General features: G+C 39.5%; 1 protein-coding gene across 15 annotated transcripts in view; it reads right to left on the reverse strand.

Annotated features, from left to right (window-relative positions):
• Window positions 1-76: 76 nt before the first annotated feature.
• Window positions 77-19,015, reverse strand: part of pacs2 (phosphofurin acidic cluster sorting protein 2) — an 85,264-nt gene continuing 66,325 nt past the window's right edge. For 9 of the 15 annotated variants that reach the window (XM_079528823.1, XM_079528822.1, XM_079528814.1 and 6 more), the window contains 16 exons: window positions 18,407-18,497; window positions 18,018-18,089; window positions 17,709-17,833; window positions 16,905-17,037; window positions 16,137-16,241; window positions 15,901-16,007; window positions 15,278-15,432; window positions 14,071-14,181; window positions 12,885-12,993; window positions 11,917-11,949; window positions 8,965-9,007; window positions 8,790-8,832; window positions 7,577-7,748; window positions 4,843-5,072; window positions 4,351-4,464; window positions 77-2,931 (listed from right to left, as the gene is read on the reverse strand). In XM_079528823.1, the coding sequence (XP_079384949.1) occupies window positions 2,813-2,931; window positions 4,351-4,464; window positions 4,843-5,072; window positions 7,577-7,748; window positions 8,790-8,832; window positions 8,965-9,007; window positions 11,917-11,949; window positions 12,885-12,993; window positions 14,071-14,181; window positions 15,278-15,432; window positions 15,901-16,007; window positions 16,137-16,241; window positions 16,905-17,037; window positions 17,709-17,833; window positions 18,018-18,089; window positions 18,407-18,497 (1,762 nt within the window). In that variant the 3' untranslated portion in view covers window positions 77-2,812. Of the gene's footprint in view, window positions 2,932-4,350; window positions 4,465-4,842; window positions 5,073-7,576; window positions 7,749-8,789; window positions 8,833-8,964; window positions 9,008-9,479; window positions 9,871-11,916; window positions 11,950-12,884; window positions 12,994-14,070; window positions 14,182-15,277; window positions 15,433-15,900; window positions 16,008-16,136; window positions 16,242-16,904; window positions 17,038-17,708; window positions 17,834-18,017; window positions 18,090-18,406; window positions 18,498-19,015 lie in introns of those variants that run through there. The other 6 variants (XM_079528818.1, XM_079528825.1, XM_079528819.1 and 3 more) reach the window with 4 other exon arrangements.

Below are 19,015 nucleotides of genomic sequence, written 5' to 3' on the forward strand. Positions count from 1 at the left end.
TGATTCGGTCTGGTTTATTAACCAGGCTAACAATTTCCCAGTTAATCGATATGTAAAGATGACACAACAACAAATACACATTTAGTGTAGTAGTTTTATTATTCCCAATTTTGGGATTACAGTGGTAGTCTTTAAGGGAACTCTTGGTCTCAACAAGCCTTTCCAAAATAATATGAAAACAAAATCACCTAAATGTATTTTTTATTAGCAAATGTTTGTTAAATATGAAGGGGCTTTATTGTTGGGTAAATTAATGTATACCCAATTTTGAGAGCCAATTGTGCAGAGCATGATTTTTCTCCCTCCGTCATATGGCAGCCTTGGCAGGGTCCTAGGAGCAAGGTGTGGATGATTAGGTCTAAAACCAGATCTTACTTTTGTGATCACAAAGAAGAAAATAACACATTGGCTACAGTACATTATAGACTCAGCACCATGTAAGCCAGGGAAAGCGCTATATTGATTAGCCAAAATTGGGCAATTTAGGCACTTGTCAAGATATTGGCAATGGCTAGAATGAAACCACTACTGAAAAAAAAGAAAGACATCTTGAATTGACCCAAACACTTGTTTTGTGTTTTTTTTATGCAAAAAGATGGAATAAACCTTAAAACCACATTTGAAACATCAAAGTCACATTTCTATACATTCTAGTCTAACGTTAAATTAAAATGAAATCCAAGTAGTCCAATTTGGGCCTTTCAGATTGAGCATTAAATTATATTACACAATGCACAAATTATACAGATGAATGGGTTTGGATTGTAAATCAACTATGTTAAATTGTGCTGTTGTTCAGCTTAAGAATATGTTACGTCAGATAGCAGTGTCAATTCTACAGTATGTGCCTCTGAGCTGCTGCTATTAACATTGGGGTATTGGGGCACTTTTAAAATCCTACTCTATAATGGACAAACATTTAAAAAGTGCTTTACATTAAGGTACCTTCAATACATTCACTTCTACATAATGAAGTCAACTATAATACCAGACAGGTAATAACTGACAGCTGCGGTTGATGGGTAGGCTACCTTTGGCAAAAAAAGTGCCATTTGCTGTCTGCAAAACATTTGGAGTGTGTTGGGTGGAGTGTGAGCATTGAGAAATGAAGAGTTTGATTCAAAAGTTTCCATTTTAAAGATATCCTTTAGAAAGTTACCTTTTGATATTTCAATACTATAACAAATCCAGGCCTTTGTCAATGGCCACATGCATTTATGTTGGCTGTTATCCTGAGTGTTTCACTTTTATTCTATTAATGTAGCCCTAGAATGGCTATGATATTACATACAGCTATTAATGCTATTAATGTAGTCCTAGAATAGCTATGATATTACACACAGCTAACTTCAATGCCCTACTGGGTAGCAGACTCGTTGCGGCTGCGTTCAAAGTTGAAGCGCTCTGTGTGTACTCAACTACCCAATTGGGTAGGAGAATATGGTCCACTTTGTCAACCAGAACTTTCAAATGGATATGAAACTAAAGGACAATAGCTGACCCCAAGACGCAGCAATTAATTATTGGGAAAGTACACAACACAGGCCGCTACAACCTTTAATGTTGTTGCGATGAGTCTGCAACCGAGTGGGCATGGGAGTGATCTATATAGGCTGGGTACTACCGTACTGTATATGGAATACATAAAATGTATGTAATATCACTGCCATTCTAGGACTACTATTAATCATGTAAGAACAGATGTCACTTTTTAGTTTTTCATATGATGGATTCCACATTTTGGAGCAAAACTCTTCAAATATCAGGTACAAGGGTGCAATTTCAGAAATTAATGGACAAATAAGGATAAAGTAGAAGTATTAAGCACATTAAAAGAGAGCGATATGTGATGTATGAACAGTGCAGGGTTGTTTACAGGGTCCGTTTCTGAGTGTCATTCACATATCTTTCAGTCTATTGCACATTTCAGTCTTTTTTCATTAAGTGCAGAGTCTAAGGGTCAAAGGTCTTTTGAGGGCTTTTTTTCTCCCTTCTTTTCTTTAGGGTAGACTCTACCATAAATTAGTCTTAGACTAATTTATGCCCTGTCACACGACAATGTCACATGCCAAAAATAGCTGACCTACAAGCTCACAACGCATCGCATCTACGACACGTTGTGAGCTTGTAGGTCGGCTATTTTGTGGCACAAGACACCGTTGTGCATCAAAGTCTAAATCAGGCTTGAGGAGTCTGGAGTTGTTATTAACAATTCCTGGAGTTGAGAATCCAAGTCCCAGCTTTAGAAGTTCAAGACAAGATGGTGTCCATCTCTTCCCACAGTGTCCATCATTTCAAGGTGATTGCCTTTGGTTGTTGTCGTTTTTCCCACCAAATCATCTTGTAAATTGTGCGGGCAAAGAGCTTAAAACCAACTTTACCAAATACATTTTTTTTATCAGTGACAATGGGGAAGGGAAAGCTTGGGTTAGATGTTAATTTATCATTTTCTAATTATTATTTTATTAGGATTATTATTTTTTGTCGCAAAATTCTATAAAACATCAGCAGGATATATAGATATATTTCTTTTTAAAAAGCCAGGTAAGGAAATCTTCCCATGACAGCCTTGCCTCGAGAAGTTTTTACATAAATAGAAAATCAAAATAAAAACGGCAAAAAGATAATCATCATCATATAGAATAGATGTACAATATGAGGAAAGCAGGAGCTTTAAATTAAGACAGTAGGATGAATGTGTGCAGAGAGGGACAGGGTGGGTTAAACGGTGTTGGCACAAGGGGTGGGGAAGGGACTGGGAGTGGACAGACAGGGGAGGCTGTCCTCAAGGGCTGCAGTCTCTTACAGGACACTAGTATGGGCCTTTTGAATGTCCAAAGATCCCTATAGGGAAGTGTTTGACGTGTGAGGACCACTGAGCAGCCAGCTGGAAAAACTTGACGTCATTCCATTCCACGCCGTCAATCAACACTGTGGGAGGGAGAGTGCATAGTACAGACATCACTTTAAATTGACATCATATTGCACTGTGAATTGTATGTTAAACATAACCAATTACAGTTTAGGAATGTTAGCCGATCTTTACTGTACATCAACATAGTCCTACCTTGAACATTACCAGCAACTCAATAATAATTGGTATTGTATGTCGGTTGGATGACTATATAGAGGGTATGCGCGTGATATCATCATCATACCCGGAAGTTATGCGGGAACGCCTACTGTGTGGCAAAAAACTACTTTTCTGGCCTTGATAGCCCATACATCCAAACAGAAAAGTCCTATCTGATTGCATTAAATGACGTTAAACAACATTACACTCACTTTGCCAAGTCACATTGCCACTCGATTTCCCATTCACTTTATGCATGTGCATACCCTCTATTATCTACCTGATGCCCTGTCATACCCTCTATTATCTAACTGATGCCCTGTCATACCCTCTATTATCTACCTGATGCCCTGTCATACCCTCTATTATCTACCTGATGCCCTGTCATACCCTCTATTATCTAACTGATGCCCTGTCATACCCTCTATTATCTACCTGATGCCCTGTCATACCCTCTATTATCTACCTGATGCCCTGTCATACCCTCTATTATCTACCTGATGCCCTGTCATACCCTCTATTATCTACCTGATGCCCTGTCTTTTGTTTTGTCCTGACTTTGTACAAAGGTCACGTGGGATTTCAGCGAAAATGAGATATGGCCACTCTTCTGCCAGGCCTTTTGTTTATTTCTTTGCCTCTCCTGCACCATTCAGATCCGAACAGACCACGCATGATCAGTGGTGTCATGCTCGTAGAACGCAGTACCACACCATGGTACCACAGAAGAAGACGCACCTAACCTCGGGTCACGAGACGCACCAAATACCCAGTGGTCTAGGTTTCCTGGTGTTATGCAGCCCCCCCTAGTATCACGCCGTGTCAAGTAGCGTGCCCAAATGAAATGGCTACTACTTTGCATAACATTAACAACAGGTTTAACTGTTTACCTGAACACACGTTCTCATACATGGTAAGCAACACAGCAGTATGGCTCCAGTAGGCTACTGCTTCTGTGGTGTTCTGCACGCAACAATAATGCCTCCTCCACCATCAAAGAAGAGATTCATCCATTCAACATTTTAGTTTCGCTACTGCAGCGCAGTAAAGTTTGTCTGATTATGTTAAGTCTACTTTTGTGTTTGTGTCTAAAGCTCTCATATACTATAAACAACATAGGCTTAGGCTATCAGCTGTGCACATGCCAGGCACGTGCGCAAGTGCGTGTGTGTATGTGCGTGACGTCATTAAAATGCCATGGTACAAAAAAAATCACCATCACACCACTGCTCATGATTAAAATAGAGAGTGAGAGAGGACAATGAGAACATCATTACCTCTCAGCATGGTCTGCTGGTGCTTGGCAGTACAGATGAGCCGGCTAATGCCCTCTATCACTTGGCTCTTAGACTCCACCTCCTTGTCTTTACTCTTTTTTGGCAGGAACATGACTGGTGATAAGGGAACAACAGAGATACCAGTTGTTAAGTGACATGGTAGTCATGCATGGAGCCCAGAAGTCTAGTATCAACCAAATACTGAAAATGACATGGAAACAAGTGTTAGGCCCAAACTGCACCAATGATTCTCCATGCAACTCCTTGCAACCAAACGGTTGTGAGTAGTTGCATGTAATTGCATGAACCATTATCCCCAGTAGCAGTTGCAAGGAGGTGCATTGGTCTGACATGTCCACAACACTGTTTTGTTGCATGGAGTTGCAAGCAGTTGCCAGATTTGGGCCTTAGCTATTCCCAATGTAGCCAGATAAGTATATTTGCAATTTTGTATCAGACAAAAGCTACAGAATAGTCGTTGCAACATCTTACCCTTTTTGTTCTTCTCCTTGGTCACCACAGTCATGGACATGGTGGGCTGGGTGCCCAGCTCTGCAGCGCCCCCCACGGGCAGCCGGCTGACCTGCAGCGAGCGGAACGTGCACTTCAGGCTGTTCTTGGAGGAAGTGTCTCGCTTTTCCACGTCTCTCTTCCTGTCCGTCGGAGCCACCCAATAGTCCACCTGCAGTCCCATCAGCTCCCCGTGTTGTCCACCACCAGAACTTCAGGGAAACGGGGTGATAAGAGATACGTTATTGCTGACTGACTGTAACAAATGTCAGCATCACTGACAGATCTGTAAACAGAAGGTTTTTTGGACTGCAAAATGCTGAGCGCCAACTATGGAATACCAATACTGAATTAAATTGTTTGCATATTGTATATTATTATATTGTTTGTACATTCATGGTATGGCAGGGGTGTCCAAACTAAGGTAATCACGTACCAAAAAATAACAATGCGTTCAAATTCGGCCAGAACTGTTTCTCATATCTCCCTTGGTTTGTTTCTTTCTGCCTTCCTACTGTCTTGATAAAGAAATATAGCTGTAAGTAGCAGTATCTCTCCAGTATCTCTCCAGTGGTCACTAGAGGTGCCCTTCTAACATCTCTTATTAGCTTAGCTCCAGGATGAAATGACTAAGGGTGCAGTCGAAAATGTTGAGGGTACACAACAAGTGTTGTTATTATTATTTTTTCATACAGCTATTGCGTTAAAACAAACAGCTAGGGTGATAACTAGCCTACTAATGAAATAGTGTGCCTAGCGCACTTCATTAGTAGGTAGTGCTACTATTGTTAGGTTAATGTGTGAATTTCCTCGAAACTATGGCTTGCAGCCATCCATTATCACCTCAAGAAAGACAATAGCAACACATTCCTTCACATCAGACATTATTACAAACGAGAAAAAATGAATTATTTTCACATGGTGCAAGGTCGGGTTAAGGGGGCAATGCACACTTTTTCACCCCCGTGGCACCGGGCCTGGGCATGACATATACCACCGTGGCGCCGGGCCTGGGCATGAGATATGCCCTTTCATATTTGCATTTTCGATTGATTGCTTGATTGCTTTTGAAGAAAGAAAACGTATGCTGTCGGGAGGAAACCACCTAACTCCATTTGAGGTTTTTGATATTTCTTTTCCTTACAATTTACAATTTACAATTTAGGCATTTAGCAGACGCTCTTAATCCAGAGCGACATTAAGCAATAACAAAAGCATGGCATACATCACATATATAAAAAGTAGTTATCATGAATCATGCGTAAACTAAGAACGTAACAGTGGAGTATCTATGTAAACTATACATACTATACTATATAATATATTATACATGTGTACTATAAAGTGCTATGACTACATAAAGTGCAATTCTAGAGCTGTCTACGTAACAAGCTATAAGTCTGTTTAAAATACTATCTAAGTCTACATAATGTGCTATCTAAGGGGCTAGGCTAGGGCAAGTGCTACGGGCCATGGTGGAGTCTGAAGAGGTGGGTTTTCAGACTACGGCGGAAGATTGGGAGTGAGGCTGCAGTTCTGACTGTGATGGGAAGTGCATTCCATAGTTTTGGAGCCAGAAGGGAGAAGAGTTTGGGACGTGTGGAGCGTTGTCCCGGCGTTTTTAGTGAAGGTACCTCCAGCTTCCCTGCGTTGGCTGATCTGAGTGCGCGGGAGGGTTTGTAGGGTACGATCATACTTGTGAGATATGGGGGGGCCATGCCTTTGGTTGCTTTGAATGCCAGCATCAGAGTTTTGTATTCTGTGCGGGCAGCGACCGGGAGCCAATGGAGGGAGCGGAGAAGGGGGGTGACGTGTGAGAATTTTGGCTGGTTGAAGACCAAGCGGGCTGCGGCATTTTGGATCAGTTGGAAGGGCTTAAGTGCTCATGCCGGTAGGCCAGTAAGGAGGGAGTTACAATAGTCAAGTTTTGACAAGACTGTTGTCTGGATTAGGAGCTGGGCTGACTCCTGGGTGAGGAACGGTCTAATTCGTTGTATGTTGTAGAGTGTATGTTGTAGAGTTAAATCACTGCTATTGAACTCCCTTTACATCTGTGTGATGGTTAAAACATATTTAACCAATGAAAAGTAGTAACAAGCGCTTCGGAAAAAAACTCTTAACTACATTGGACCCTCAAATTGTCTGATATAGCAGCTAACTCCACCACCTCTTCCCCTCTCATGCAAGTAATATTGACAATATATAAAGTCACAACACCAACTTTGATGAGGCAGTATTGTTTTGTTTTAAAAATATAAGGTTTTCTTCATTTCCTGAAAAATGTATATTGTTTATTTCCTAAAAAATGAACATCTTGGAGTTAGGTGGATTCTTCCCGACAGCAGAGATCTACAAGAAACAGTGCCTCACTTTGTGCCGTGCTGTGAGCTTGTATATCTGCTATTTTTTGTTTAATAGCCAACGCAAAAAACAAAAGTGACATGCTTTCCCGGTTTTAATGATTATGATGTGACAGTTAAAGACAATGGCATCTCTTCTGAATGTCACACTGCCCTGTAAATAATCTGTGCACCACCTTTTTCAATTTGCTAAAGCTCAATACGAAGAAAAAAAAGAAAAAATCAAATTAATGATAGACGACCGACAGTTCCCCTAAAAGAAGAATTGCTGACCAATATCAATGGCTGAAATTCTTTCATGTGTATTATCTTTCCTCTGAGCAGGGAAAGACCTTGACCAGACCGTCATGATATACCTGTAACAGAAACCAGTGGTGACGGAGGGAGAGGAGGGAGGTGTGGGCGACGGTTCCTTGAGAGCAGGAGACACTTGTGGAGGAGTGGAGGAAAGGAGCGCTGACCCCATGGGAGCAGCGTCGTCAGAGTCCCCTGAAGGACAGAAGAGTTGAGAGGCTTCATTCCAGCAGACTATATGCAACGAGAGAGTAGGAGAAAAATGAACGATGTTCATTGCTCAGTGTTTCACAAACCCAGACTATACAAATTACAGGCCTCTAAAATATTAACATTCTGCAACTGAAGCGTTCATAATTGCAGATTACTCTAATAATACAGAAGAGTAGGTTTTACTGCCAGTCTGCGAATTTCACAGCAGATGTATTATAATTCTCATAGATGTACATATTAATATTATAATACATTATAATCACTGTAACTGTATAATCACTGCATTATAGTGCAAATATAATTTACTATAACCGTTGGTTATTGTGTGCTTTAAATAAAGTGGAGGAAAACTTTAAATCTGTGAAAAAATGGAATTCTACCTACTGTATACCTTGAGGAATGTCATTACTTTACTTAAAGCACATTGACTTATTCACACTATAACGCAACACACACACACACACACACACACACACACACACACACACACACACACACACACACACACACACACACACACACACACACACACACACACACACACACTATAAGTTATAATTCAGCATAATGTAGTACAACTTTGAGAATTATAGTACATCACATCCTTGCCAAAATGTATGTGAGTGTCCAGCAATTATGAAGTATTATAATCCTTACCCTTATAAGCCATTATAGAAATGCTTTATAATTGTGGTGTGATTATTTATAATAGTAAACATTATGAGTATTTATGAGTTAATTAGATTATAATGCATTATAAATATTATTATAAGGCATTACATGGATAGTTAACACATAAGTGTTAATTTTCTTTATATTTTTGCTTAATTAAATAGTGCAGTGGGGAGAGATGGAAAGGCGAAGGTCGGTGATAAAGCAATGACATGCAACATGGATCATGAGCCAGACTCGATCCCACAACTTTGCATTCGGCCCGCCCCACAGTCTAGGGGCAGAGAATGGCATGCAATATTATGCTAAAAATATATATATATATTTTTTTTAAATGTATTTCTACACCAAACAGCAACCACCCATTGAGAATGTGTATTTATGGCTTGCCTGAAGTTGCAGATGTCTGTTCCACAATGCCTACTTTCACCATCTGTAGAATTAGTAGAGTGAAATGATTAGCATAAACAGATCGAGCAACAGTACTAAATCCCACAAAAGGCCTTACAAGAAAATGGCAGGAATATGACTCCATCTAGGTATTCTAGGCAGAGTAGTGACTTACCCCAATGAAAGGAATGAATTTCTGACATGAGTCCTCATCTGGGCTGTGGAGAGGCAGAGGTGCCCAAACAGGCAATACAGGAGATAAAGGAAGCAAGAAGAGGAAAAATATGTCTTGAAATGGAAGAGAAGTGTTTTAACTGACCAAATGTGGCCAAAAAGCACTATGTCCCAGAAGCGTTTCTAAAGCTACTAATTTCTGCAAAGTAAAAGATTGTAATGCACAAACGCCAACAGCATCTAAAGTTAGTAGTACTAGGATCTATGGTTAGTATCTTTGACATCTGGACTACTTTGTTTTCCAGTATGTGAATAGTGGAAAATGAACACTACATGATTACAACATTCAAACACTGAGGACAGAGCATGCTTCATTTGATGCCACGCCTGGCTTGAGAACCCCTGTTAAAGAATTATATCTAACCCCCACCCCTTCATTCACTCCCCACCACTACAGACAAGCAAAAAGCAAGGCATGCAAGCTAATAGATAGTCAATCCCAAAGCTATGCCACCACTGCAGGGACCAAAACCAATTCAACAAACAAGTCCAACTGAACAGCATTCAGGAGTCTGCATGTCCGTCAGATAAGTGGAACGGCTAAAGAGAAGCTGCATAGGTAAGTTCAACCAGGAGGTACGTGATAAGACAGAGCGGGTGAGAAGGAAGAGCAGCAACCAGTACTATTCCATGCACTACCTGAGATTGGTAGTGCATCACTACAGTACGTCTAGAAAGCACTCACTGAACTATTTTCCTGATAGGCACCAGAAAAATAGCCTGAATGGAACTATCATTTAGGCTAATCTGACATATGTCAAAACTTGATGACTTGATGGCGGTAAAAGGTTGGTGCTCTTGCCTTGAAGAAACCTGCCATCGCCCCCCCAGGGAAGAAACAGAGAGACTACAGAGAGAGACAGAGAAAGAGAAAGAATGAGCGAGAAGACAGTCTCTACAGTAGGTACAGTATGCAATCCAGGCCAGGGTTCTTGTTCTTTTTTTAACTTGTCACAACACAACACAAACCCTGCCAAAATCACTGTCAGGGCAGCCAGAGGGAGAAACAGCCAAATGTCTGCCGGGTATGTACAGTATGTGATGCACGTTCATCTCAACTCGCAGGAATGGCTCATGACTCAGCATGTGATCTTTGTGGAACATCATTTCTGTTCGATGTCTTTGTTCAAATGTGCGATGTAATCGTAAAGCACACTAATAACTCTGGACAATACGAAATGCATGCATTTTCCAGGCTGAGTTTAAAATGTAGTTCTAGAACAAGACATTCTGGAACCCACTGAATAAGGCTTTTAGACAGGCCATCAAGCAAAGTATTATCGATATTTATGAATGGGTTGGTGTCAGTATGTAATGTCGCTGTTGCTATTTGTGCTCAGCTGAGTGGGCTTTAGTATAGCCAGCAGCAGTAATACAGCTGATAAATGTGTTTACATTGCTCCTTTTAATTGTATAGCACTCGACACACTTGTTAAGAAAAGTGCTGCATAATTATAGTCGTCATTAAAACTGTGAGGATTGAAAGAGACTTACTATGAATGAATTAAAATGATGATTAGTGTGACGTTAACACCAGCACATAATACTCAAGTGAACTTATTTGACCTCTAACCTTAAGCGGACTATGCATACATGTACTGTTTATGCACTTGCTGGTTTGTGTACTGTACACACTGAAGATGGGACCAGAATCTTCTCCATCCATATTCAAATGGACCTATTATGCCAGAAGAAACATTTCATCTCCAATCTTTTTAATACTGTATATATACATATATTTATCGGTCTTTATGAGACAATAGCAGACAGACATGAATGTCCCAAAGCGTGTTGAGGGTCACAAACAGGGATGAAGTAGGGAGTAGGAAAGAGCTGAGAGACTCCAGAGGAGGGAGGAGAGGGTTCATCATTGTACTGTAACTGGCATCCTGCCACCTTATCAGCATTCTTTGTTCAACCGTGACTTCATAATTATATGGAGCGGAAAAATAACTTCAGCTCCAGAATGTGGGTATATTTTAGGTTTGTTTGCAGAATTTGTTTACTCTGATCAACAACAGATTGGAGGTTCACTACTGTAAAAGTTTAATAGTCTGGTAGCATTGTGACTGCACCCGAATAATTTCCTTTCACGTTGAAGAAAAGAAACCTAGAGATTTATGTTAATAAAACATAACAATTGAACTTGAACTTGATTATTAAAAAAAAAATTATAATTTCAAATCTTTTTCAAAAAGACCAAAAAATAGTAAATATATACAAGCTCACAGCACATTGCATCACAATTTTTGTGTGACACCGTAGTACTTATTGACGAAGTATAAAATAGGTCTAATTTGGATTCTTGCATTTCTATTTAATTACATTAAGATTAAAAAAAGCTTCTTGATTATTAAATTAATCAAAAGCAGCCCTACTCTAAATTATAATATCTTTAGTTGTTAAACAAAGTCTATAGGACACAAAATCTATGTATAAAATGCCTTCAGAGATATTTCTATCACACAAAAAGTAGAAGATTTGGTTAAAAATACCCTGTGTTTTTTAATATACTGTAACAGTGTCTCAATCTCATGCTTCATTAGTGTTTGGGTTCTCAGTAATCTCAATAATAAATCTTGTAAAGTGTTTCGACCATGGGCTAGGGGTCAGAGTTACCGGTATATATATATATTATCCCTTCTTAATAGATAGTATGACTTTGTATGTGGAGTGCACAAGCAATATGTAATATGTACAGGTTTTTATAGGTGCACGCGTGTGTGCGTGCGCGTGCGCGTGCGTGTGTGTGTTACTTGGAGACTGTTAAAGTGGCGAGCTGCAGCACAAGTAACAGACACATATAGAAAGGGGGTGGGGGGAGTCCAACACAGAAAAGCGCATGAATCACCAGAGAGGAGGAAGACAAACAGACTGAAGCAGACCACAATACCTTACTGCAAAATCAAAATGAAAGCTCTTTTTCCTTCAAAGAAAAGAAAAGAAAATAAACACAAAAAAGGAAAATATGTTATTCACGCACACAGTGATGGAGAAGACAGTGATGTTTAGAGGACAAGACTCACATCACATATTAGATATTCAAGACTCACATCACATATCAGATATTAACCCCCACACACAAACTCAGACACTAGTAAATATTCAACGTCATTAGTGACATGACATTTTCAGCTCGCTTTAGTTTATATTAGTTTAGTTCCTTTCAAAAGGGGGTTGTGTACTATCGTACCCATGAAATGTGTTTTCCGTTTTAGACACACCTGCAGTATCCCTTTGTGGGTTCATTAACACTGAGGTCTCAGTGGGGTTGCAGAGTGACACCAAGGAAAACAACACTTCAAAGTGTATTTTGGGTGCCCTTGAATATTTCCAACCCCCTCTTGAAAGTACAAACCAAACAAACAAACATAGGCTCAGCATTAAAAGCATTTGTTAGACAAATCCTCAAAAGTAGCACCCTAACCCCCGCCAAAAATAATAATAAAATAAAATAAAGAAAATACCCCGCATTTGTGTGTTAAGTCATAAATACTGAGTATGGTTCTGAATCTGTACTGTTTTAACAGGGGGGTCTGGGAACCCCCAGGGGTCACAGAGGGGGGTCCCCCATAAAATTAGTTAATATAGCATCAAATTCAGTTACATACATCTTGTACGTACTTTTTTCAAAAACAATCTTGAAAGAAATTTTACATTTGGAATATTTTTGCAACATTTTAACAACACACATCTTGTATGGTGGTCCCTGGCACAAAATAGTCTCAGATGGTGGTCTGTGGCTGAATACAGTACATATTAATTTGGGGGTCCTTGACATGAAACGGTTTGAGAATCACTGAGTTATAAAATACACTAGACTCTGTGATAGGCAAGAGAGACAACTGTACATCAATGTACCTCTTGTGTTTGTAAGTGAGCATGGCCTCAGCGATGGGGAGCTGGTGGGCTCCATTCGCTCCCACCATGTACTGCGTTACCCGGGAAACCACATCTAGGTCCTCCTGTACTGTATAGAACAGAACAATTGCTATTCTTCTCCTGCTTAGCCCTGTAACACCCAGCGTTGCAATAATACAATATATTTCAATTAATTAATTAATTATATTATATTATATTTTTTTAATGTTCTTTTTTCACCTAAACTTCATCATTGATGTTCATTGCAATGCCATTGCAATGCCATTGGTCATGATATTTGCATATAAATACCCCCCACAGAGGCTGAAATTCACACAAATTAAAAATCTCTGGACTCTGTGCAGTTTTGAACAATTTTGAACCTATGACCTTTGACCTTTAACCCTGATAAAAGTAAGTAAAATAACTGTAATATATGTTTTTTTGTGATCATTAGAATGTCTAGAACATGTTTTATTTATTATTGTGAAAGATATCCCCCAAATGTAAATTATTAATGTATTATTATTATTTTAATAATTATTATAAATGTGCATAAAATTTGCAAAAAAAAATATAATAATATATTTTTGTACATAATTTCCTCTGATAAGTCCTAGTAGTAAAAAGTAGTAGTAAGGTTGAAATCTATTTTTTGCAAGTAGAAATTAATCCGGGTTTTACAGGGTTAGTGTGTGTGTGTGTGTGTGTGTGTGTGTGTGTGTGTGTGTGTGTGTGTGTGTGTGTACACATATTATTGATAATGCATTCATTATCTTAAACTTGATGTCTCAGTGTAGTATAAAGGTGAAAGAACACTCAAAGTAGTCTTACAGTAAATAAGACCCCAGCTCAGCTCATCTATAACATATATATATATGTTTTATATGTTATATATAATATATAGTGTGTATACAGCATATGTACATAAATAGCATTACATAATTTACATATACATAATGTATATATTATGTAGAGAAAGAGTTTAAATATAACAAGACAACAGCAAACTAAGAAATACTGAAATATAAATCTAATATAGAAATGTAAATGCAAATATCTGTCATGAACACATAGCAACAACAAAAACAAGGAACAGAAAATATAACTGTAATAGCCAGACAAATAATAATCTGTATAATGAATACTTCACTATTTCTAATGAAACATTCATAGTGTGTCCTACCCACGACAGGGGCCTCAGGTTTGTGAAACAAGTCCCTCCATGCTGCATCCTGGAATAAGCTGTTGTAGCGATAGTCGATGGTGCCCAGATATTTAGAGACTGGATGGGCTCCTGAATGCAGTCCAGGAGAAACATATAATCTAATCAGATGTGGTTTTAGCTGTTGTATTTTATCAACTTCACATAGTCAGGATGGATATAGCATATAGTAAAGTCAATAATATCTAAGTAATATTTCATTGCTGTCGGACAGAAACCAAAACAGTACATTTTCAGGTAATGGAGAAAAATAATCTGCGTTCCAATTGGTCCAATGTAGAACTATGTTGACTGGTGTCTACTTTTGTTTTGTTTCACAAGTTAATTTAATGTAATGGGTATGATTTTGCTGCAAAATATTACTAGTACTGTATTATTTTTTTGTATTTTTTTTTCTCATATTTTTAGAAAAGTCTCCTGTGGGCAGTTGTTGAAAACTAGCACTCTAAGCAACACAAATTGTACAATTGTGCAATGTGATTGTATTGTCCATGACAAATAAATAAACATAACATACATAACATATGTAGTCAGTACTTTTCATTGGTTTAATAATCATATAACTCAACACAGACTTAATTTCACTTAAATGTTAACCGCTGTGTGCTGGTAGATCAGCCATTTTTGATGTTGCGCAAGGCCATGTCATCATCTACTCTACTGTATGTGGCTGTGCCTGTACCAGACTGGCACACCTCAGCCCATCTCTGATTGTTGCAGCCCCCACCTAACAACTGCTTCAAAAGCTGTTCAGTACACAGACATAACCAGTGCTACAATCTAGACAATCTAGACTTTTATTTTATTTTAGTTAGATGTTTGTTTTTTAATTAGGGAGGGGGCTAGTTTTGACAGGGTTGGGCTAGTCCCCCATCCTTTATTTTCTGTTTGTCCGGCATCTCAAGCCCTTTTGTGCCTTGGTTGATTTTAATCTCCCAAGGTTTATTCATCTTGTTTGTTTTATCATGTGGGTAAGAAATAAAGAACCAGAACTGTTTTGTGTGGTGTCCTATTACGCTAAGGTCCTCCATCTTTTCTAGCCATTGGTGTGTTTATAGTTAATGTTGATTGGTTTAATGGGGGCCGTAAAACCGCCATGCGTTAAAGTAGGACATAACAAGAAATATAGTCACCTCACAGTGACTATTTGGTTCGTGCTACAACTAACCTAGAGGGATGACAAGGAACCTCATGTAGCCCAGCCAGTCAGGCGTCTTATGAGAGAGATGGTCCACAAACAGCCTTAAGACGGCACTGAGGTAGTGCTGAGCCCCAGCCACAGCTATCTTTATTGGTATAGGCGTCTGGGAGTTACAATTACAACTAGGGAGAGAAAACAAAGAACATCAAGCACATTGAATCACCAGGTAAAGTGAATATACTGTACAGGAAACTCTTTGGTGATTTTTCAGGGACATACTGTATTGATAAATTACAGAGTTTCTTTGTACATCCTGACAGGACCTCACACACAGTACAATTAATATACCGTAAAATAAAAGCAAATGGCCAAATACACATACACTAAATAGTCCATAGATGCATTCAACATAGCACAGTGAGTCTTACAAATGCAACGGAAGGTTAGGGGTCATAAGACATATTATGGACAATAATAGGCAATGTATATGCATAGGTATCCATTATCCAACATATATTGGATATTATAAACCAGTTCTGTGTGCCTACGTATAGCACAGGGAGCATAATGCCATTACACCTGTAAAGTGAAATGCAGGGAATAAAGGGAGCAAAGTGTAACTTGTTTTCTTTTATGAGAACGTGACTTACAATCTCTGGATGCGTGACACAATGGTGATGAAAGCAGCCTGGATGTCCGCTGTGGTGCAGGTACAGACCACTGGAAGATGATGGTTCTGAAGGATGTCCGAGAGGTACTGAGGGGAGGACAGGAGAGGAGAGACATTGGATATATGGAATTTACTAAATTATAAAATGTGTCAATCTCAATTATGCGTGTAGGCTGCTCTTCACGCACAATTTATTTTTTAGCTCTTATTCCTCACCTGGCCCTGCCAGTCTGAGGTGTTGATGAGGATGATGCTGTCAGGGAGGTGGTCGTCTGACACCAAGATGTGGTTCAGCTGGTCATACACAGTTTTCCTTGGGATCTGGAAAGGAAAGAGGACTTTAGAGTGATGATCCTCTGGTGTCGGCATGTTGGTTAACCGTGTTTCCGTGTACAACCCATAAAAAAAATCTGTTTAGTCATGGTACTGTATGCCATGAAACTACAGTAGTTTCTCTGCCAAAAAACAGGGATCAAATCAGGGCTATATGATTGAATAATGCTGCTTTTTAAATTCCATCCATCCATCCAGATATCTATATGTTCTGCTTATCCGGACACCGGCTACAGTGGCAGCAGGCTACTCTGACTTGAGATGATATGAAAGGATGGATATTAAAGATTTCCTTTATGCAATCATCTGACAGGAGATAACCCACATAGTAAAATCCTCAGTGTTCATTTATACATTGCAACCCTGACAGTGTACAAATGTAAACAAATGAACAGAGATTATCCCTATGAAATAATGGACAGGAGTAAATAACCTGATCAAGTCGGTGATATAAGATTATGTCTGTGAACCCCTCAGACTAGAGGATCCTTGGGGCAGATAATAGGTTCCAACCAGCCTTGAAGGGGGTACGCCCCTATGATTGTCAGGAGAGGAAATTGGATACAACATCGGGCAAATTATTCTCTAGTGTGGGACTGTGGGGCCAATTTAACTGTCTACAAAGCTCAGGTTGTTGTTCTCTGCTTCTACCTGTAGATGGCAGCGTGTGTCAAGGGAGCGTTCGTTGTCCAGGCTGTTGGCCCTCTCATTCAGTGGCCTGCTAGGCTGACGCTCCTTAAGCGATGTACTCCTGCCTCGCCTTCCTGGTATCTTAGGTTCCTGCCTGAAGAAATGAGCAGGGGGAGAACGGTTGATGAAATTATAGAATTATGAATGTAAGTGGAAGGGATACAGTATGTCAATGGGAGAAGAGTAGAGTAGAGTAGAGTAGAGTAGAGTAGAGTAGAGTAGAGTAGAGTAGAGTAGAGTAGAGTAGAGTAGAGTAGAGTAGAGTAGAGTAGAGTAGAGTAGAGTAGAGTAGAGTAGAGTAGAGTAGAGAAGAGAAGAGAAGAGAAGAGAAGAGAAGAGAAGAGAAGAGAAGAGAAGAGAAGAGAGAAATCTTAATAATGGATTGCTAAAAGACTACAGCACCATGAGGGAGGCAGAATCCAAGTCTCTTAGGACCACATTGCTATTTTACTGTACAAAAACAATATGAGAGATGCACATTTTTTATACCGTAGGTGCTGAGGAAAGTAAATGCCTGCAGTAGGTTTTTGGCTAGAAAGGCCTGGCTGCTTTGAGAGGGATCATCTCAGACTCCTATCGAGGTCACAAACTTATTGTGCCCATCAAACAAAGATTGAACCTACATCGTTTTAAGGTGTTAGTTAGGAAAAGGAAAGAGGTAGTTTATTAAAGGAATATTTTGTATAAGCAATAGAAATAAGTCTGGTACATGTTTGTGCTACATTTGATTTTTTTTAACAATGTAAATGATAAATGATAATTTACCTATTTGATGAAATGATGAGGGACTCTGTCTTGGTCATCTTGCCAGTAGGGGGCAGTCTCTCAAGAAATGTGTCCATGGTGTCCATTTCCAGTTCTGTGGTTGGAGTCACTGCCTCCGGTACCTCCTATGGGAGAGCACACAATCAGAGAGACAGAGCAAGATGGAGTAGTAGTACTTAATATGATAAGAAACTATCTTATCTGTGGCTGCCTATTGGAGAGACACAGTGTAGCATCAAGTAGAAAGAACTGACACACTATGTCAGTAACACAACTTACACAAGGCGCTTTGTTTTGTCTAATACTCACAAAAGAGACATTATCAGAGACACTGTCCCCCTGGAATTTGGCACCCCCACACTTGGTTTTGTCGGGGTCATTCTGGAACAGTAACAGGTTACAGAGAACTTGTAATCACCAGGCTAATGGCAAAATATACTTCATTGTACACAGCCACGTTACTACTAGCAGAATAACGTTTCCATAAGTCAGACAGTCCATAAGCATAAGTGTTATGTTGGTTTATACAGCTTGAATCCCCAGACTGGCTAGGACAGTCTTAGAATTCCATAGCCAGGGGGCACAGAAGTGAAATGTATGTGTACTTAAAGGATTTGCATGTAGACTGGCTATTTTTGCGGACTGATTGTCCCAGAATAGGGAAACTAGGTTTCATGTAGTTAATATTGGGGTCTCACCGGGCTAGGAGGCTCCCTGTGACTCCGGCTGCTGTGGATACTCCCAATCTCTGTTTGGGAGCTGGAGAGGGAGAGGCCCTCGAAATATGGCCTGAAAACAGGGACATACTTTGAACATGCTGTGATCCAGTGGAGTGTGTTACATCATCCCTCACAGTATTCATAGTATCATTAGTTCCAAGTGTTCTATTCCAAATATATACAAAAATCCTCAGTTAATCTTTTAATCAAATATAGAGTGCTGAGATTGTAAAAGCAGCAAATGTAACAGATTTAAACCATCTGATTTTTTGTATTAACTTCATGTCATTTTATAATTCCATTCCAACATTTTGTAATGAAACTCTTGGTGAATTTCTCCCCGGTGGATCTTTTGCGTGCATGCACACACGCACACGTCAAACATCTTGACATTGACTGTCTAGATAAGAGGTCATGCTTACTCTACTTTTTCCAATCTCGCACTTGTTAGTCAATCTGGATAAGAGTGTCTGCTAAATGCCTAAATTGCATATTGGTCATATCATGGAATCGGTCATATCATGGAAAATGGTTGATTGTGTGTGTGTGTGTGTGTGTTTGTGCGTGCGTGTGTGCATGTGTGCGTGC

Source organism: Electrona antarctica, assembly GCF_951216825.1.
Source record: "Electrona antarctica genome assembly, chromosome: 18".
NCBI classification, from domain to species: Eukaryota; Metazoa; Chordata; class Actinopteri; order Myctophiformes; family Myctophidae; genus Electrona; species Electrona antarctica.